The 21,489-nt window shown below is 47.5% G+C and overlaps 1 protein-coding gene across 4 annotated transcripts in view; it reads left to right on the top strand.

The window, feature by feature from the left end:
- The window catches only part of TRAF3IP2 (TRAF3 interacting protein 2), a 55,006-nt gene extending 34,873 nt beyond the window's left edge, over positions 1–20,133 (top strand). For 3 of the 4 annotated variants that reach the window (XM_075923983.1, XM_006123213.4, XM_075923984.1), the window contains 3 exons: positions 5,847–5,963; positions 8,678–8,752; positions 17,836–20,133. In XM_075923983.1, the coding sequence (XP_075780098.1) occupies positions 5,847–5,963; positions 8,678–8,752; positions 17,836–17,982 (339 nt within the window). In that variant the 3' untranslated portion in view covers positions 17,983–20,133. Of the gene's footprint in view, positions 1–88; positions 2,414–5,846; positions 5,964–8,677; positions 8,753–17,835 lie in introns of those variants that run through there. The other variant, XM_075923986.1, reaches the window with a different exon arrangement.
- Positions 20,134–21,489: the final 1,356 nt, after the last annotated feature.

The following is a 21,489-nucleotide window of genomic DNA, read 5'->3' as shown; positions in this document are numbered from 1 at the left end:
TGGGCAAAGACCCACTTCGTCAGATGCATGCAAAGTGGGTCTTTGCCCACGAAAGCTTATGCTCCTACACTGCATTTAGTCTATAAGGTGCCACAGGACTCCTTGCCGCTTTTGCAGATTCAGACTAACACGGCTACCCCTCTGATACTTGACACAATATTATCCTAGGAGGCAAAGTGAAGGCTCAGTCTGACGGCTTTGTATTTTTCTGAAAAATGCAGTTTCCTTGAATGCAAAGACAACAAAGCAACAATGTGTATGGGACTGATCTTGAGAGTCCTCAACATGCACAGCTTCCTCTGAACTTCATGGGCATTCTGAGTACTCACTGACAGAATAGAAAGCTCTGAATTAATCATGTGGTATATAGCTTCATGCACTGGATTCCTTGGATTCGTTCCTTCTTTCACAGGGTATCTAAGGGCATGTCTGCACTACAGATTTATTTCGAAATAGCAGGGTGAGCATCCATGCCGCAAGCGCATTTTGAACTATTTTGAAAAAATGGGCCTCTTATTTCAAAATAATAAACCCTCAGTTCAAGAGGAATAATGCCCATTTTGAAACTGCTATTTCAAAATAGGGTGAGTATAGACAGCGCAGCTGTGATTATTTTGAAATAATTGGCCTCTGGGGCTTCTTACAGCTGCCCTGATGGCTACACTGTCCACCCCCCTCAAAAATTCATAGATTCCCTTCCCCTGCAGGCTTTAAAGCTGCAGGCAGAAGGGAAAGAGCTTGTGGCAAAACACAGGTCCTGCTTGCACAGTGACACACAGCAGGACCCTTCACAGCCTTCCCTGCTGCCATGGAAGACCCCAGCACTCCTTCTGAGCAATCCACAGCTGCAAGCATACTGGCAGCCACCTCTGAAGCCCCTGGCCAGGGGCAGAAGAGGGCACCATCGTGGACTAGTGCGGAGATACTGGATCTCATAGAGGTCTGGGGTGAGGTGTCTAATCTCCAGGATCTCCATACCAGGCGCAGGAATGCTGACACATACAGCCAGATGGCCACTAGCTTGACTCAGAAGGGCCACACTCGCACACTCGACCAGGTGTGCATGAAAATTAAAGAACTGCGCTAGGCCTACACCAAGTCCAGGGAACAAAGTTACCAATCTGGAGTAGCACCCCAAACCTGCTGCTTCTACTCCCAGCTGGATGGCATCCTGGGAGGAGGGGGAGTCAATCCCTCCCACCTCGTTGTGGACTCTGGTCTGGATACACCCATCCTCAGACTCCAAGAGGGTGGGGCTGTGGACCAAGATGAAAAGGAGGAGGAGGAGCAGGCCAGCCTAGACACAATGCCCACCAGCCAAGAAGTGGTCATCACCCTGGAGCTGATCCCCTCCTCCCAGGATATCTCCCAGGGCTTAGACGAGGCTGGGGAAAGCACATCAGGAGAGTTCTCTACCTTTCGCTATCTACATGCTGGGGCAGGCGGTGGGCTGCAAAGGGCTGTGCATTCCTCGCTTGGATTTCTCGGCCTGTGGATCACACAACAGCCAGTGCACGTAGGAGCACATAGAATGCCAGTCTGGAGCAGATCGCCCCATGAGGCTGCCACACAGGAACCTGTTGCTTCTTCTCACAAGGTCCCTGGACAGGCCTGCTTTACTTCGGACTCGTGGTGGGACACCTTCCCACCAATAGCTACCAAGACACACTCAACAGTGCAGCACATGCAACAGTCTTATGCCCGCACTCTCGAGGCAGCATCCACTCCTGGTCAAGCATGGTGAAGTGGAGGACACTTATCCCCTGCAGGGGAGCCTACTGGGGAGAGAAAGATTAGGGGACAGCAGCAGCACTCTCTCCAGAAAGTGGCCTCTGCTGCTCACACACACCTCCCCCAACACCCTACCTCTCCTCCAGCTGACAGGGATAGAAGTTCTCTCTCTGTGGGATGCCACCACTACCAGACCCAGCATGTGGAAGACACAAAGGGAAGCTGTCACCCCATCCCCCGCTCCAACCCACAGGCTCCTGGCATAGTCAACACCGTCCAATGCCTGCTTGTCCTTGGGATGTGGGGGTAGCAAGACTCCTCTGGGACGTCTGTGCACCTGCAGGAAAGTGCCCACTGTGTAAGTAAAGATGGCCTTTCTCAAAATACATCACCATTGTCTGACCTGAGACCTTTAGTGTTGGCTCAGATATTAGGGGTAGGCTTCATGCACAGTGTCTTCTGGGATGGCTGCCCTTCTTGCTTTTCTTCACAGCTGGACCAGGCAATGAGTCCACCACCTCCCATGCCATCAGCATGACCCTGTGGGAGCTGCAGGCGGAGGCAACTCCAGGACGACCTGGCGAGGGAACACCTAGAGTGCCTCCGTTACTTGAACAGGAACTTTGAGGAGGAGCACCAGGGGTGCCATGCTGACCAGGAGCAGCTGTCCCAGCAGCATGAGGTGACGTGCACTGCATACACCAATGCTGTCGAGCGCCTACTTGCCACCACTGAGCAGTCCAGCATCCCACCCCCCAGCATCCACTCCCTTCCAAATCCCTCCACACCTGCCCTTACCCCCCACCACCCAGGTTTCTCCTCTGCCCCCCACCTCCTGGGCCACTGAAGGTTGCACACATGAGGCAGTGGGATCTCTCAGGCAGTCAACGCATCCCAACCAGTGCTTTTTTTGTGATGGTACTGCCCGGTATGCAGTACCGGCACCTCTACATGCGGTACTGGCACGTCCAGTCAGAGCTCAACAACTTTTCCCCTGGGGTACCCACACCTTTTCCCCATCAGCACCTTTTTTTTTAACCAAAAAAGCACTGGTCCCGACACACCCGAGGCAAGACCTACCCAGCCCCAACCCTGAGCCCATCCTCCCCACTCCTTCCTCTTCCCCCTCCCAGGTTCTTTCACCAATCTCTCCCCAGTTATATATTCCCTAAATAAAAATAACAAGAGTTTATTGTGTCAAACAAAAAAGTCTTCTTTATTTGGTCTGCTGGGGAAGGGCGGGGAGGGGGGAAGGGAGAGCAGGAGAAGTGAAGGGTGTGGGAGGAAAGGCAAACACAGGCTATCAGAGGTCCCTTGTGGGGATGTCTGGGGGAGTGTCACAACTGGCCTTGGGTGAAACTTTCCCAGTACCCCGATGGGCTTGCCAGATAGCAAACATGCATGGCTGCTCCAAAGCCCCTGCAAGCCACTCAGCCTCTGTCCCCCACTCTGGCAGGAGCATCTCCCCTTTGTTCTCACAGAGGTTGTGGAGGACACAGCAGGCCACCACCAGCTAGGGGATGTTCCGCTCACCAAGATCCAGGTGGGTGAGGAGACATTGGAACCTCTCCTTGAGGTGGCCGAAGGTGCCTTCCACCATGATGCAACACCTAGTGAGTCTGGCATAAAAGTGTTCTTTGGTGAGGTCCAGGCTGCCCGTGTAGGGCTTCATTAGCCAGGGAGCAAGGGGTAGCCTGTGTCACCCATGATGCAGATGGGCATGTCCACCTTCCTGACCCTGCTGATGTGGTGATGGAAAAAAGTGCCGGCGTGCATCTTCTGGAACAGGCTGGAATTCCTAAACATGCGGGCATCATGCATGTTCCCCGACACCCAACGTTAATGTCAGTGAACCAGCCCTGGTGGTCCCAGAGGGTTTGCAGCACCACTGAAAAGTACCCCTTCCTATTGATGGAGGCACGGTGGTTAGGGCCTGGATGGGGATGTGGATGCTGTCAATTCACTCCCCCATACACACACAGTTGGGGAAGCCCATGGTGGCAAAGCCAGTGATGATGGAGCCCACATTCCCAGGGTGATGACCCTGTTCAGCAGCATGATGTTGATGGCCTTCACCACCTCTAGTATGATAGAATCATTGAATCACATGGTTGCCAGAGCCCTCAGGACTTCTCCAAGCCCAAGCTCCTTCCCACAGGAGGACCAACCCCAACTACCCCATCCCCGGCAGGGCTTTGTGAAAACGGGACTGAAAAACCTCCAGGGAGGGAGATTCCCCCACTTCCCTAGGGAGCCCCACCTTCTCAGAGAGGGATGGTGGGTCTCATGTGAGTGTCCTGTCACCTGAGGGCAGGGACGAGCCACTCGCATAGCTCCAGGAAGGTGCCCTTTCACATGCAGATGTTCTGGAGCCACTGCTGGTCATCCCACTGCTCCATGACGATCAGCTCCCATCAGTCCATACCGATCTCCCGACACCAGAAGCAGCAATGCACAATGTGCAGGGGGAAATGTGGTGCATGAAAAGCACCTGGGCCTGTGTGAGGAGGTTGCCCATTCTGGGCTGGTAGTCCTCCTGCAGCCTTCATACATTGCACCAGGAGTTGCAGCAGCAGGTCTAAGAGCCAGGGACTGTTTTTCATCAGGTCTGGCTCCATGTTGGAAGTGTTGTGGCATCCGCAAGGGCTACTAGAGGGTGCAGTGAGAGTTTGCTGTCCCTCAAGGAGGTAGGCAATGGAGGCGAGTCTGAGACATGACTGTAGAGGGGAGCCCCTTTAAGCACAAGGCTCAGATAGTCTCATGTATCAGCTTCAGGAAATGACTGCTGTCCTGATGCCCTGCCCAGAGTGCTTCTGGGGGGCTTTAAATGTGATTCAACTTCCAATGAGTGTGGACATGCTATTTCCATATAGTCCTGTGCTAGTTCAATGGGGATTTGTAGTTTGGATGTGCTATTCGAAATACAGGCAGTCCCCGGGTTACGTACAAGATAGGGACTGTAGGTTTGTTCTTAAGTTGAATTTGTATGTAAGTCGGAACTGGTACATATGGTAGGGGAAACTCTAGCCAAACATTTCTCCAGAGCTCAGTTTTATTCTCCCACACCTCACTTCCCTCAGTCCTTTATTCTCAAGCTGAGGTGTCTGCTGAGAAAAGCCACTCTGCGTCTCCCTGGTCTGCGGGGGGGGGGGGGGGGGGCGCTAGCTTCGCGTCTCCCTGGTCTGCTGGGGGGAAGCAGCTAGTTCAGGGTTGCCTCACCCCGTTTGTAAGTAGGGATCTGATGTAAGTCGGATCCATGTAACCTGGGGACTGCCTGTAGTTATTTCAAGAGTTTTTATTTTGAAGTAACCTGGTAGTGTAGACATAGCCTATCTGACTCACTATGTGGCCTCGATCAAGACAATTAGCCTCTCTGTACCTCAACTTTCTCATCCATAAAATGGAGTTCGCAATGTTTATCTGCCTACCAGGGCTGTTGGGAAGTTTAATTAATTAGTGCTTTCAGAGTGCTTTGACATCCTTGAAGTCAGACTCACATTTTCAGAAGCATATGCAAGCAATACGGGGGTGAGCACATGTGTGTGCATAGGTACATGCCAATCCGTGACGTGCACACACATCTGGCAGCCAGGCTTGTGTAAAGTCGATTATGTGCTATGTTGCTCCAGTGCAAGTTACCATGACTCCTTGTAGTACCTGGCCCCACAACAATACAGTATTCTACTTTCTCACAGTTAAAGAAACTTTTGAGGTAGGTGACAGGATTGTGCTTTTGGTGCCGAAGGTCCCAGGCATGGAGCCCACTGACAACTGTAATAGCATGTGCACTTTTGAATGTCTGGGCCTAACTGTATTACACATACATTACTTTTTATTAAGATGGTTTCTATTGTAAATTGGTCAACACTATTATCTCTTGATCTTATCCACTGACATTTAGGTATTTTATATGTAAGAAGTAGCAATAACAAGAAAGAGCGAGGAGAGGGTGTGGATGAGTTTCACAGTATTTCACTTGCCATAATGAATGAGATGCTCTGATATTTGCCAAGAACATCAAGAGCACTTAAAATACTAGCTGGCAGTTTTCCAAGCGGCCTCTACCAAACACGATGCATTTCACAATCTCATATGAGTGCTTTTCTCCCTAACAGAAGACGGTGATGATAATCATAGCAATCAGTCCAAAATACAAGCAGGATGTTGAAGGGGCTGAATCCCAGCTGGACAGGGATGAGCATGGCTTACATACTAAATACATCCACAGGATGGTAAGGAGCACACGCGTTTGCCATTTTAAAAGAAATCTGTTTCATCTCTTCTTCTCTTAAAGGCAAATCTTTCTCCAAATGCATGTTCTCTGTGGTACTCACATTAATGCCTCCCTTCTAATCAGTATCCTGCAGTCCATATTATTGGCTAGGAAATGCAGTTTGAGTTCAAGATTAACTATGTGCCACCTTATTCTTCCCTATTCTCTGTGATTTTATGAAACAGGATTTTTTTATGCTCTAGTTCATCATCTTAAACCAGGCCTGGGCAAAATACGGGCCACGGGATGGATCCAGCCCACCAAGCCATTGGATCTGGCCTGTGGACACTATGGGGAGCCCCAGGCAGGCTCTCTGCTTGCCTTGCCCCACCCACACGCTGCTCAGAAATGCGGCTGCTGGGCAGTTTTGCTTCAAAATCTGAGAGCCTGGAGGGAAGGCTTTAGGAGCCACACCTGCCTCCAGCACAATCCAGTTGGCCAGTTTTTGGCCAGAAACTAGTCAATAGAGGTATGTCTACACTACCACCCTAGTTTGAACTAGGGTGGCTAATGTAGTCATTCGAAGTTGCAAATGAAGGCCGGGATTTAAATATCCCGGGCTTCATTTGCATCTTGCCGGGCGCCGCCATTTTAAAATCCCCGTTAGTGCGGACTCCGTGCCCGCGGCTACACGCAGCATGGAGTAGGTAGTTTCTAATTCTACCTAGTTTGAACGAGGAGTAACGGTAGTTCAAATTAGCCTAATTCGAACTACCTACTCCGTGCCGCGTGTAGCCGCGGGCACGGAGTCCGCACTAATGGGGATTTTAAAATGGCGGCGCCCGGCAAGATGCAAATGAAGCCCGGGATATTTAAATCCTGGGCTTCATTTGCAACTTCGAATGACTACATTAACCACCCTTGTTTGAACTAGGGTGGTAGTGTAGATGTACCCTGGGACTGCCTGTTTCAATAACAGATGGCTAAGAAGCACCACGCCCCCTTCCTTCTGGGGCTCATAGTTATTCACAGAGCACATGGCTGATACCTATACGGGAACGGGGCAGGCAGGGAGGCTGCTTCAGGAAAGTGCTGGGCTGCTGGCTGGTAAGTCTCCTGGCCTCTGGCACCCTAGTCCCTCCCTCCCCCAACCCTCTGCCCCCTACTTCAGCCCCCCTACTCCACATACCCAAATCCTCTGCCATCTTCCTGCACCCACAACGTTTCCCAGATCTGGCACCCCAATCCCATGCCATAGATCACAGTCCCCTCCTGCTCTAGTTCATAATCCAGACTTGTGCACCTCAATCCCCTGCACTCCCTCCTGTACCCCAATCCCCTGCCCAAGGTCACAATCCAACCCTTGCACCCGAGTCCATTGCCCCAAGTCACAACCACTTCCTTCACGCAAATTCCCTCTCTTACCCCAAGCTCCTTTCTGCAGCTATCCTCCATCCCAGACCCCTTACCTTTTCCATTAATATAATGGAAAAGTGCAGCCCTCAACCTCTTTCCAAATTCTTGGAGTGATCCCCCCATCAAAAATTATTGCCTACCCCTGTCTTAACCCGTTATATGATCTCCAATGCCCCTCAGCATGATCTGATATATGTTGCCTTATTTTTCTCCCTGTAATTCACCCTGCTGGCTGAGGGCTCTGTCAGGCAGGTGACTGGGACATGGGATTGTTAAACTAAGCACAGGGCAGGCAGGAGAGGAAATTTACCCTGGTGTTCTTTCCTGTTCTTTCTTCCTCCCTTCTCAGAACTCCTGCCTATTTCATGTGGTAACCTTATAGGCCTCACATTGCCACAACAAACCTCCTATTTAAACTTCTCAAAACAGTTCTCTCCAGAGCTCTATACAGATCAGGCAGAATAAGCTAATACAAAGGTAACCTGTCTCCCATTTGAAAGCTAAGCCCTTTACCTTGGCAACACTTTGGGTATGTCTACACTACAGAGAAGATTGAAGGTGCCACTGTTGATCTTCTAGAGTTTGAATTAGTTAAGACAGCTAATTAGAACTGAGGGGGCACTCCCGTCAATCCCGGTAGTCCTGCTTCCATGAGGAGTAAGGGAAATCGAAGGGAGTATTCACTCCCTTCAACTTCTTGCAGTGTGGACAGCGCCAAAAGTTGAGTTAAGGTACTTTGATTTCAGCTACACAATTAATGTAGCTGAAATTGTGTATCTTAATTTGATCTTGGCCCGTAGTGTAGACATACCCTTCTAGTTCTCACCATTTGCATCAGAACCTAAGTCAGATTAAACCTGAGTCTACATGTTACAGAACTTTAGTTAGCATCCTAGCTAGGACACAGAATGACCTAAATAGTGCAGATATTGAAATTAATGTTTTCACTACTTTGTAAACTGAACTGCATTCCTTACCAATTGCTTAAACAATTCTTGATTTATTTGACAGAATTACTCGGTGCAACTGAAAAATACAATTATTTAATTCTGAATAACTGGCAAATAGGAAATAAAGCTTTGAAGAATCCTTCCCCGTGTCTCTTATTTCTGTATAGAGACCTGTCATATAAATATGCCACACAAACAGTGCCTAATGTAATTAGAAGTGAAGTTGATTAGCCAGAAGTCAATATCGTAACAGAAGACTAGTTTGAATAAGCAGTGAAAGTTCTGTATATGTAGGAATTTGGACATGTACTAAAAAAATAACATGTAACAATCTTTTCAATTAAATGTCAAAGTTATTCTGTTTTAGATGCAGATTGAGTTCATCCAACAAGGAAGCATGAACTTTAGATTCATTCCTGTGCTCTTCCCAAATGCTAAGAAGGTAAAAACAAATTGTTACATAATTAATCAGATTGATTTTTTTTTTTTTTTGGTCAATGTGCAAAATGGAATAAAAAGATTCACTTTCTTGGTGCTTAATACAACTTGCTAATAATTTCCTGAGCAGCATTTTACTCAAATTGTTCATATTTGTATGTACAAATAAAACCTATATCATAGTAAAAATCAGTATGTTAACATGATACAGGTGTTAATAAGTATAATCCATCAAATCATAGAAGATTAGGGTTTGGGAGAGACCTCAGGAGGTGATCTAGTCCAACCCCCTGCTCAAAACAGAACCAACACCAACAAAATCATTCCAGCCACAGCTTTGTCAAGCCTGTCCTTCAAAATCTCTAAGGATGGAGATTCCACCACCTCTCTAGGGGTGTGTCTAGACTACATGCCTCCTTCGACGGAGGCATGTAGATTAGCCAGATCGGAAGAGGGAAATGAAGCCGCGATTAAAATAATCGCGGCTTCATTTAAATTTAAATGGCTGCCCCGATCTGCCGATCAGCTGTTTGTCGGCAGATCGGGGCAGTCTGGACGCGATGCGCCGACAAAGAAGCCTTTCTTCATCGGCACAGGTAAGCCTCGTGAAACCAGGTTTACCTGTGCCGATGAAGAAAGGCTTCTTTGTCGGCGCGTCGCGTCCAGACTGCCCCGATCTGCCGACAAACAGCTGATCGGCAGATCGGGGCAGCCATTTAAATTTAAATGAAGCCGCGATTATTTTAATCGCGGCTTCATTTCCCTCTTCCGATCTGGCTAATCTACATGCCTCCGTCGAAGGAGGCATGTAGTCTAGACACACCCTAGGTGAAATAGTTCCACCTCCCATTCAAGTGCTTCACCACTCTCCAATTGAAATAGGTTTTTTCCTCATATCCAACCTAGATTTCCCACACTGCAGCTTGAGACCATTGCTTCTTGCTCTGTCGGTACTGAGAATAGTAATAACTAAAACAGAAACAAATTCTCCTGAGCAGTAAAATAAATTATCTCAGAGTCTATTAAATTATCTAGCAAGAAAGATTCTTATATTTATACCTTATTATTTTACCGGTTTACCCAGAGATAATGCTGATGGATTTGATGGGAAAAATTTCTGATTATGGTGAACTGATATTATTCAAATATTTTAAAAGCTTCAGACAGGTAGCCAAGTTAGTCTGTAACTGGAAAAATTTTAAAAACAACAAATAGTCTAGCAGCACCTTAAAGACTAACAAAATATGTAGGCTATGTCTACACTCACGGCTTCTTGCACAAGTACAGCCGTTCTTGCACAAGAATCTGCAGAGCATCCACACTGCCCGCCTGCTCTTGTGCAAGGAAATTTACAGTACTGCGTGGTAAGAGAGGTTTCCTTGCGCAAGAGCTACACTCTTTTTTTAACAGGTGTAAGCCCTCTTGTGCAGGAGCTCTTGCGCAAGATGGCAGTGTGGACGCTTGGCAGGGATTTCTTGTGCAAGAAAGCCCTATGACTAAAATGGCCATCAGAGCTTTCTTGCGCAAAAGAGAGTCCACACTGCCATGGGAGCTCTTGCACAAAAGCACAGCTTGCACATGGCAGTGTGGACATTTTCTTGTGCAAGACTTCTTGCACAAGAACCCGCCAGTGTAGACATAGCGCTAGATGGTATCCTGAGCTTTCATGGGTTTCATCTGAAGAAGTGGGTTGTACCCACGAAAGCTCATGATACCATCTACATGTTTTGTTAGTCTTTAAGGTGCTGCTAGACTATTCATTGTTTTTTAAGTTTTCCCAAATATTTTAAGAAAGTAAAAATAAAGAGATAGGCAAACCTTTTGACCTTAGGGCCACATTTCAGTATGGAAATTGTATGGAGGGCCATGAATGCTCATAAAACTGGGGGTTGGGGTGTGGGAGGAGGTGAGGACTCTAGCTGGGAGTGTAGGTTCTGGGATGGGGCCAGAATAGGGGTTCAGAAGGTGGCAGGAGGATCAGGGCTGGGGCAGGGAGTTGGCATGCAGGAAGGGTGAGGCTCCAGCTAGAGTATGGACTCTGGGGTGGGGATGAGGAGTTTGGGGAGCAGGAGGATGCTCTGGACCAGTACCAAGGGGTTCAGAGAGCAGAAGAGGGATCAAGGCAGGGGGGTGGAGTGCAAGGGGGCGGGGAAGTGTTCCAGCAAGAAGTGCAGGCTCTGGGGTGAGGCTGAAGATGAGGGACTTGGGGTGCAGGAGGGTGCCTCTGGCTGGTTTGGAGGGGGTTGGGTGCAGGAAGGTGCTCAGGGCTGGGGCAGGGAGTTGAAATGCAAGGGAGAGAGGTTTCAAGGGTGTAAGCTCCATGCAGTGTTTCCCTCAAGCAGCTTCCAGGAGCAACAATGCAGTCCCCCCTTCTGGCTCCTATGTGGAAGTGTGGCCAGGCAGCTCTGCACACTGCCCTGTCCAGAGGTACCACTTCTGTCACTCCTATTGACCATGGTTCCTAGCCAATAGGAGCTGCAGAACCAGCACTTGGGGCAGAGGCAGCATGCAGAACCCCCTCGCTGCCCCTACACATAGAAGCTGGAGGTCACTGCTTCTCAGAGCTACATGGAGCAAGGGCATGTGTGGAGCGGAGCAAGCCCATGACTCCACTCCCTGGCAGGCACTTGAGACTAACATTAAAAGGTCTGATGGGCTGGATGCAGCCCGAAGGCCATGTTTGCTCACCTTAGTGCAGAAGGTCATCATATGAGCTATGGTGGGCCAGTCAGACAAACTAAAAGGTTTTACAAGACCTTCATTGCAAGTCCTCACTGTTAATTTTTGAAGATGTATTTGAAAATAGTGTGGCAGGGTCAGGCCAGAGAGCTACTGCGGGGGGGGGGGGGAGGGGGGGAAGGGGAAGGCAGCCCAAAAAGGGTAAAAGACGTGTAAATAGAAGCAGAGGGCTGCAGGACAATTAGATGCAGCTGGGAGGGAGCTGGCTTAGGCAGATTGGGGCCAGCTGACTCCCCTGCTGGCTAGCTGAAGGCTGTTAAAAAGCCTCGGCAGTGGGAAGCTGGGGAGGACAGTGAGAGGATGGGAGGAGAGACAGCGAGCCAAAGGTTAGAGAGCGATTCATACCAGCATTAATACAGAAACAGTTGGGGGAGGAGTCCCAGGAGGTGAGGCTGGGCTCCCTACCACAGAGACCTGCTGCAAATCCCAATCCCTAAGGTTGAGAGCGAGAGGCTGGCCCCAGCAGTAGCCTGGATAACAGGGGCCCTTGTCACAGTAGGAAATAAGATCTAATCAAAATCTTTCCTCCACGCAATTCTTACCTCCCTCACGTTGTCCTTTCCAAGTTCTAAATAGGTACAGCTTGAAGCTCACTGGTCCAGCAGTCTCAGGAGTTGACTGGTCCCAAACCAAAGAATTTGTCATACCATGGGATTGAGGGAGAGGACTCCACTTTTCCCCTGGCTTGGCTCCATTTTTTCCTGACGGTCAGGGACTCCACTCTGGCCAGAGGCTTCACTTCCCCTCCCCCCCCCCCCCAGTGGTGCATTTATCAATTAAACTACAGTAATTCCATCTCTACAGCCTGTGTGACTGTAGTCTTTATTTCATGTTTCTCTGAGGTAAGATCAATATTCATAACATTTGCTAATAACGCTACAATTGTATGAATAGCAAACGTACTGTAGGAAAGAACCAAACTATAAATTGGCCTGAATAGATTATAGCAGTGTTTCCCAGTTGGTGTTCCGTGGAATCCTGGGGTTCCGTGAAGCAACAGTAGGGGTTTCACAAGGAGCCAGCAGTCCCCTGCCCCCTCTAAAAGAGAGAGCCAGCTTCTTAAAAAAGCAGCACATTTGTTTCCTCTTCCTCCCTGGCAACACAGAGACATAGTGAGGTGGGGGCAGAGGGGAACAGTTGCTCCCAGCTGGCACACTATGGGGGTGCCAGACAGGGGTGCCCCCACATGACCCAAAGCAGGGAGGGAGGCACTTCCCCTCCCCAAAGGAGCCAGCGTTCGCTGCCTGAACAGCTGGGGCTGTGGCACCCGGTAACTTAGTTCTGCAGCCTTTCTGCATGGTGGGGGGGGGGGGAGCCAGGAGACCTGGGTCTGCACAGCTCCAACTGTGCAGGCAGTGCTTTCTGCCCTGGGACTCCCCGCACGCTCCCCCACCCCGCAGGACGGCATCATGGAAGTAAGTTGCTGGAGTTCAACAGCCCCTGCTGTTCAGGAAGTGCGCACGTCAGCTGTTTGGGGAGGGGAAGTGCAGTTGCACACTTCCTGGAACCCAGAGGTGCTGCAGGATGGCCACCCTAGAAACCTGGCCCTGGCCCTAGCACTCTGCCACCCATCCTAGCACCCAGCTGCACCCTGTTCCTCATCCCAGCACCCTCCACCTATCCTAGCACCCAGCAGCACCCTGTTCCTTGTCCCAGCACCCTGCCACCCACTCCAGTGCCCAGCAGGACCATGTCCCTGACCCCAGCATCCTGCCACCCAGCAGCACCCTCTCCCCGGCCCCAGCACCCACTAGCACCCTGTCCCCTGCCCCCACCAGCACAGTTGGGATCACATTAGTAAGGCTTGGGGGTTTTGGAGGGGTTTTTTTGCATCTCATTTGTGTGGCACCAACTGACTTTTCTGTAGGTCAGTGACCCTGAACTCAAAACAGGTTCCCCACACCTCTCATAAATAAAGACAATTCTAAAACCTTTTGGCTGTTTACATTGCTGCGATCTTGCGCAAAAGCAGCTGCTTTTGCGCCAAAACTTGCTGCCTGTCTACACTGGCCGTGAGTTCTTGAGCAAGAACACTGATGTTCTAATGTATGAAATCAGGGCTTCTGGCGCAAGAACTATGATACTCCCGCTCAGGAATAAGCCCTCTTGCGCAGCTGTTCTTGCGCAAGAGGCCAGTGTAGACAGGCAACATGAATTTCTTGCGCAAGAAAGCCCTATGGTTAAAATGGCCATCAGAGCTTTCTTGCGCAAGAGAGCATCTACACTAGCATGGATGCTCTTGCGCAAAAGCACATCACTTGCTCAAATGCACATGCCAGTGTAGACGCTCTCTTCTGGAAGAGTTTTTGCACGAGAACTTTTCCATAAAAGAGTTCTTGCGCAAAAGAACGTAGTCGTAGTCTTTGAGTTTGACATAATATTTTATTTAAAAATGAAGCCTGGACAACATGCCCCCAATTGGGGCCAAATCCCCATCTCACTGCAGCATCATAACACTCCTGCACCACCTGACCCCAAATCTGAGCCTATCATACCCTGGAATCCCCTGTCCTGAGCCTCTTACATCCCCAAACTCCCACATTCCCACATCCTCAGTCTTCTGCCACAATACTCCTCCGACATCCACACATCGCAAATCTGTGTCCTGAGCCCATCATACTCTCAGCCTCCTTGCCCTGAGCCCCTCACATATACAACTCAAACTCCCGCACCCTCACATCCACAAGCCTGTGACTTGCTCGGCACCCCAACCTTCCACTTGAGCCCAACACTCGCCAGCCTGGAGCCCCCTCCCCGAGCCAGCAGCCCCTTTGCCTTCATCCAAATTCCCTCCCAGAGCTTGCACTTCTCACCCCTTCCCACACCCAAATCCCTCATTCCCACCCCAGAGCCCACACCTCCTCTCTCAACCCAGTGAGAGTGTATAAGGGCTGGGGATAGCAAGTGTTGGAGGGAGGGGAACAGAGAGGATGGGGCCTCAAATTTTTTTGCTTGACAAACCTAGGGGTTCCTTGAAATTCTGAAAAGCTGAAAAGAGTTCCATGGCCAAATAAAATTGGGAAACACTGGATTATAAAGTAGTGGGCGTGCACAGGAAGCATGGGGAAGTTTGAGTACCAAAATATGTAAATATGGCACCTATAGAGAGGAAATTAATAATACAGCTGCAAACTGGGATGATGTAAACAGGCAGCCACACTCATCATATTAAACCAAGTTAATTTTATTTTGCTTTCTTTATACTGTCCTTTATACTATAATAATTTTGTATGTAATCAAGCACAGTATTACTGCAATTTCATGAGAAGGTATAAGGAACAATGTTTGGAAGTGTAACAACACATTTGGAAGGTTGGGTGTGGAACCTAGTAAGTAGTCCCCTATAAGAAAAGATTTGAGAATCGCTTGTTTATGGAATAAAGTTTACCACCAATGGCCAATAGGAGCCAACTGGTCTAGATAGTTTTCACTATGAATCTAAATAAATATTGAAGGGAGAAGGAATTGTGACAAGCAGCTTAAGTCAAAGACTGGGTGGGCTTTTCTAGCCTTTACTCATATAATACTACAAGGAACCTGGATCTTGCCAGCTCTCAGATCTGGCTGCTGATTCAGCTGTTGCATTAAGCCAACAGAGTGGGAGCCTTAGTGATTTAGGTAAAAATATTAAGCATTTAAATCCTTAAATGAAGCTGCACAATGTTGAACACTGTGTATCACTAGCCAAAGGATCAAAATGGAGAATGTAGTTACTTATTAATTTTCATCCCATGTGCTAAATGAGAATAGATAAGTGCGAGATATCTATATGTTTCATTCATTTGCTTTATAAGTATGAACAAATATAACCTTTATAGCAGCGTTTCACAAACTATGGGCTGCGGCCTGGTACCGGGCCGCGGGAAAAAAATACTGGGCCTCAGCATGGCTGGTGACTGCCGGCAGGGCCGGCCTCAGGCCGATTCGGGTCCCGTGCCCCTGAACCCGGAAGTGCCAGCTGGGTCTCTCCCCCGGTTCTGCCTGGCGCGGGCCCCCCCCCGCGTGTCCTCCCACCCCACCCTCAGAGCGTCCCCGCCATGCGCGGCTCCTCCTCACCGCCTGCTGCTGCCCATGTGCGGCGTTGCACGTGGGCGGGGAGCACGCCCGGGCTTGACGTGACGTCACGGCCCGAGATTTTAAAAGTCTTCGGAGGCACGTGGCAGGGCCACGCTGGCTCTGGCGGCCTCCGGCCCTGCAATGTGGAAGGCAGAAGGTAGGGAACGGGCTTGGGCGGAGGCGAGGAGGAGGAGCAGGAGGAGGAGGCGGCGGCAGCGGGCTTGCGCGGAGGGGGAGAAGTGGAAAGAGAAGGGGCTCGGGAGGGGAAGGCATCAAGGACAGGGTGCAGGAGAGAGAGACAAATGCCAGGGGGCCAAGTGCAGACAATGAGGGAAAGGGCAGGAGGGGGACAGGGTGATGCTGGGAGAGGAGAGGAGAGAGGAAGGGCATTGGGGGCTGGAGGGGGAGGTGCTGGAAGAAGGCTTGAAAGAAGGGGTGGGCATGAGAGAGGTGGGGATGGAGCAAGTGATGTATGAGGGCACAGAGGGGCAGGAGGGGATGGGGCAGAGAGTGCTGAGGGGGTGGGTATCAGGGAAAGAGAGGACAAAGGGGGCAGGGGTAGTAAGGGAAGGGGGAGGCACCAGGAGGGTGCAGGGCTCAGGGAAGGTGCAGGAGCCAGGGGATTCTGGGGCGAGGAGGAGGGGAGAGCTGGCCACCAGAAGCAGCACTGGACGGGGGAATCGGGGCAGGCTGGGGAGATTGGAGAGCCGGTGGAAGGAGGGCTGCCGGGGGGTGCGAGGTTGGGGGCAGGGAGCTGGCTGGGGAAGATGGGGGCGGGGAGAAGAAGTGGCCTCTGGAAGGAGGGCTGGATACAGGCAGTGGGGCTGGCCAAGGGAGATTGGGAGGAGAAGTGGACCTGGCTGCCCGGGAGGGGGTTGAGGGAAGTGGGTCTGGCCAGTGGCACAGCGGGGGGAGCAGGCGGGAGGAATGAATCAGCCTGCGGGGAGTGGGACTGACCTGGCCATATGTAGATCTTGGAATGCTGCCCCTCTTCCCCCTTTGCCCCCCGCATGAGTTAGTCCAGCCTGGGGATTCTATTGTCCCCCCCACACACACTCCCCCTCAAGTAGTTGCGAACTGGCTAGCTGGTAGACACACTCATGCAGCCTGAGCACATTTACCAGCCAGGCAGTTCGAAACTACAAACTGATACATCTAATAATAATACAACTTACCTAATGAGAAAATACCAGACATTTTATATGTCTGGTATTTTCTCAGTTTGTTTTTTATGTGTTTATGTTTTTGGGCTGCAAAAAGCAGTATTGGAAAAAAAAGGGTTCCAGCTAAAGTAAAAAGTTTGGGAAACCCTGGTCTAACCAGCTTTCTGTCTGTCTTACAGTCCATTTATCCAATCCATATTCCTTAACTTGCTGGCAAGAATATTGTGGGCGACCATATCAAAAGCTTTGCTAAAGCTGGCACTGGGGGTTTTGGGAGGACCAGAAACAACTTATTGAATATTCATCATTTGATTAATGAATATGCAAATATGCAAATGAACATTACTGGTCCTCCAAAAGTTCATGAATGGATTTACTGGTCCTCGTGTCAAAAAGTTTGGGAACCCCTGCTTTATAGTATATCAATGGAATGTTAGCCAGTATTATTCTGTATGTAACATTCAAAAAGCATTTGAGAGTTCACAGTAGTTTTGGTATATTTAGCTATACATTCTCTGAGAACCAAGGGCCATAGGAGGATCAATCTGCACTACACAATGTTATAATATCAGAGGGCAAACAAAATATTAGGATGAAAAACTCCAACAAAAATCTGAGTCGGTACATTGACTTAATTAATACTTCTCATGAGTCATATGCAAACCTGTTGATCTAAATAATCAGTTCCCTTCCTTCCTTCCTTCTGTGGGAAATGTTTACTCTTCATTTGTTAAGTACCATGTAAATATGTGGCACTATATAAATATTCATAGTTCCTGGATACTATGGCGATGGCTATAGTTAGGCTTTTGTCTAATAGTTACTGATATCAGTGAAAAGTAAATTAAAATGTTAGCATGTAGTATGCTAATATAAAAATGCTATACCCATGTTTTTCATGATGAGTTATGCAGCTGAGAAATACATAGGCTCGACCTATTTCAAAAATAAAATAAAAATCCAAGTGTGACTAATTTATTTTCAATGTCGTGGGAAATAGTCAAGCAGACACAGTGACACGGCTGTATGGCAGAGTCTAATAGCACTGCTGGGAGGTTTCCGCAAGAAAGTGAGATGCAGTCAGCGGATTTTATGTGGTTATGGTTTTGTATTTTTTTCTCATTTGCAGGAACATGTGCCTACTTGGCTTCAGAACACACACATTTATAATTGGCCAAAAACTAAGAAGAACATCTTGTTGCGGTTACTGAGAGAAGAGGAATATGTTGCTCCTCCAGTAGGACCTTTGCCGACACTCCAGGTTGTGCCACTATGAACATTTTTACAGAAAGCCCATGACAAGAAATTGTTAAAGGATGATGTTGGCAAGAAGCCAGGACTCTTCCAGGTGGCCCTTTCTGGTGATAGACAATTCTCTTTCTGCTAACGGACCTAAACTGGGCAATGCAGGCTCATCTTCTTCACTTCTCCATTGTATCAAACATCTCTTTCTGAAGCCTATCAGACATAATTCCTTGCTTGGTTCTGAAACAAATTGCAAATGGAAAAATATCCAGTTTTATTTGTATTGATGTTTGATACATTCCTTTACTAGTTTGCTGCACAGCACTTAAATAACGCAAATTACATTGCAATTAATCTAAAACAATTGCACCTTCCTGTTTTCTGAGGGTTTCTTTTCTTGTTAGCCAGATATTCTTGCATCACACAGTGTTCTCAAACAATGGTAAGCATAATAAAATATATCTGCTTTTTGTAAAACTGTTTTGTTTATTGCTGGAGAGATATCAATTAAACTTTATGGTGTTATTGTAAGTAACCTAAAAGGAGTAGCAACCAGTGTTCCCTATAAGCTGTGCACTTGTACAGCTGCTCAGGAGAAATTCAAATGCTGACCAACTGATTAGCAGAGCACCCACAGCTAGGTGTTGTGTTTCTATTATGATGAACATTCACACATGCCTTGGTGCACATACACATTTATTCCACACATAGATGGAAAAGATTAGAGGGAATATTTTTGGCAACTGTTCAGTAATGCATCTTTTACTCAAACAAGCTGTTTCACATAAGAGCACTGTATTTGATAAAAGGGCCTGTGACTCTGGCAGACCAGGTGCCAGTTAATGGCAAAGTCCTAGACCTCACTGAACACTGACACACATAGATGGAAACCAGTGTGGCTTACCTATAGGTTAGTATAGTTAAAACAGAGAGACAAGATGGGTGTGGTAATATATTTTATTGGACCAATTTCTTGTTGGTTAGAGTGATAAGCTTGCGAGCTACACAGAACTCTGCTTCATGTCTGAGAAATGTAATCAGAGTGTCACTGCTAGATACAAGAACAGATAGTTTAGCATTGCATGTATCCTAGGGGCATGTCTACACAGCAGAGCTAAAGCTGAAATAAGCTATGCAAATTGAGTTGTGAAATAAGCTATGTCAGTTGCGAAGCTTAAGAAAAATAGCTTATTTCGGCTTTTGGTGCTGTCTACACAGCAGGAAGTCCGAGAAAGAGCATTCTTCCTCTGACTTCTCTTACTCCTTGTACAGGAGAGTTACAGGAGTCTGGGTAAGAAGTTCTCCAGCTCAACATTATTTTGACATTTTGACATTTTGTGCTTATAGTGTAGATGCGGACTGTTATTTCACAATAACGTCGGTTATTTTAAAATAACAGTGCTATGTGCACGTACCCTAAGGGACCATTCAAGATGATTGCTAAACTGTTAGATCTTGTATTTAGCTCAGACGCTCTGGAGTACCTTTCCCAGCACTGAAGAAGAGCTCTGTGTAGCTAGAAAGCTTGTCTCTCTCATCAACAGCAGTTGAACCAATACAAGATATGACTTCATCTACATTGTCTTGCTAATGACCCTCAAACCGACGTGGCTAAAACAACACTGCATACAAAAATGGAAGACGTAGTTAAAGTTGATATTAATGGTAAAAGAGAGTGTTTGGTGTTGAGACCTTATGAATAGTATAGGATGTTGCATGTATTGCTCTCACTAATAAGCTCTGTAGCCCATGGTATAAAATTATATTCTGTGTATTCACTGTATACCTCTGTAATTGTGTAACTGAAGCAGGAAAAGAATTATTAATTAAAGTAAAGTGCTCATCTTGCACACAGGACAGCCCAATGAAGTCAAATGAGGCATTGTGTAGTATCAAAAGACCTTGTTCACTGCATTCCTCACTCCCTCCAGGAAGGGAAGGCCTGCACATGAACTAATCCCATCATCTTGGAATCTAGGATGGAGATAAAAATCCCTGAGAGGGAGACACTTGGTCTCTTTCATGCTGCCTTGACTCTGAGGGCCAAAGATTTCTAAACACAAGCAAGAGACCTAGAGTTGCTTATTATAGAATTTTGTTACCTTTATACATCTAAAACTGTTATTCATTTTTGTGTGTACATTTCATGTTTTAAACCTGTAAATAAAATAAAAGAAACACCTCCTGGCTTTTCTTAGTTAATATATCTTTAGTTGGTTTATTACAGGACTGGCTACAGGCATTGTCTCTGCTTTGAGATCTGAGTGTAATTGGCCTAAGGTAAGTGACTTGTCCTCTGAGACTGGGAGTAACCTCAATATTATTGTGACTTTTAGTGTCTGTCACGTAGTCCAGCTTGCCGGGGTGGCAAGTTAGACTAGAATGTCCAAGGGGGCTGTTTTTCCATGATAAGACTGCCCTTGAAGAGTTCACACCTGTTACTGGGTTGGTGAAATCTAATTATAAAACATAGAACCAGTTTGGGGTGTCTGCCATGCTTTTTTGACAGTCTGCTCTAAGTTTGGCACTCATGGGCATGAGCTACTCCACACAGCATGATGGGGCCCTTTTAGATTCCAAGTGACTAAAGTGCTACTGTTTTACTGTATAGTTCTTAACAAACACTTACTGCGTTCTACAATAATATTCCAAAATACTTCAATGTCATATGTTAGTAGTGGTTTTAGTTATTACCATAGAATGCTACAATATTTTCACAGTGGGCTTTAGCTTGGGTATTGATCTTTAATTATTCCTAAAACAAGAGCATGACAGAGAATAGTTGCAGTCCTAAAATAGTTTAGTAGCCTAGAGATGCAACTTTACAACCCCACTACTTACAGAACTCAATGAACCATATTCCAAGGGAATATAGAGGGCTGACAGAGAATCTACCTAATATTTGATCAATAAAAATGACAGGGTTTTTTTAAAGATACAAAAAATATTTTGGAGAAGTGGTCGGGTTTTTTAATTCATTTAGCCTTATTGACATAACAGCTGGGATTCTATTCAACTTTAATGGTCAAAGCCTATAGTCCTTATTCTTTTGAATAGTCTCATAAGTACTCTAGGAACAAGCCCAAAATCAGCTATAATCAATGCAAATACCTTTGCATGATCCTCTTCTAATTCATTATTCAGAATGTATTATAGAGTGATTTCCAAAATTACCTTCACAAAAGCCTTTGTGCAGACTAACAATGAAATCTATTTAACCAAATAGCTGATATTCCTTTCACACTGGGCAAAATGTTTAATTACCCTTCTAGGGAGAAGCAGGTTGGCAGGGTCTGCCTTGCTGTGTGCATGAGAAGCAATCAGAAATAGAGCTGCAAAATGAGGGCCTGTAATGCAAATACATCACAAGCAGATTTTCTGTGTAGGGGCTCTTTATTAGAAATTATATCTAACCAGGTGACTTTGAGAGGCATATCCCATGTTGTCACTCTCATTTCATCATGGCTCTTGTGATAATTGGTGTATTTCTTACAGCCCCAGTTTCTGGCAGGATCTGATTAAGTGAGAGTCCCACTCC

Source organism: Pelodiscus sinensis, chromosome 3 (genome assembly GCF_049634645.1).
Source record: "Pelodiscus sinensis isolate JC-2024 chromosome 3, ASM4963464v1, whole genome shotgun sequence".
Classification (NCBI taxonomy): Eukaryota; Metazoa; Chordata; order Testudines; family Trionychidae; genus Pelodiscus; species Pelodiscus sinensis.
The sequence above is the reverse complement of the archived record's forward strand: the minus strand, read 5'-3'. Positions and strand labels throughout refer to the sequence as shown.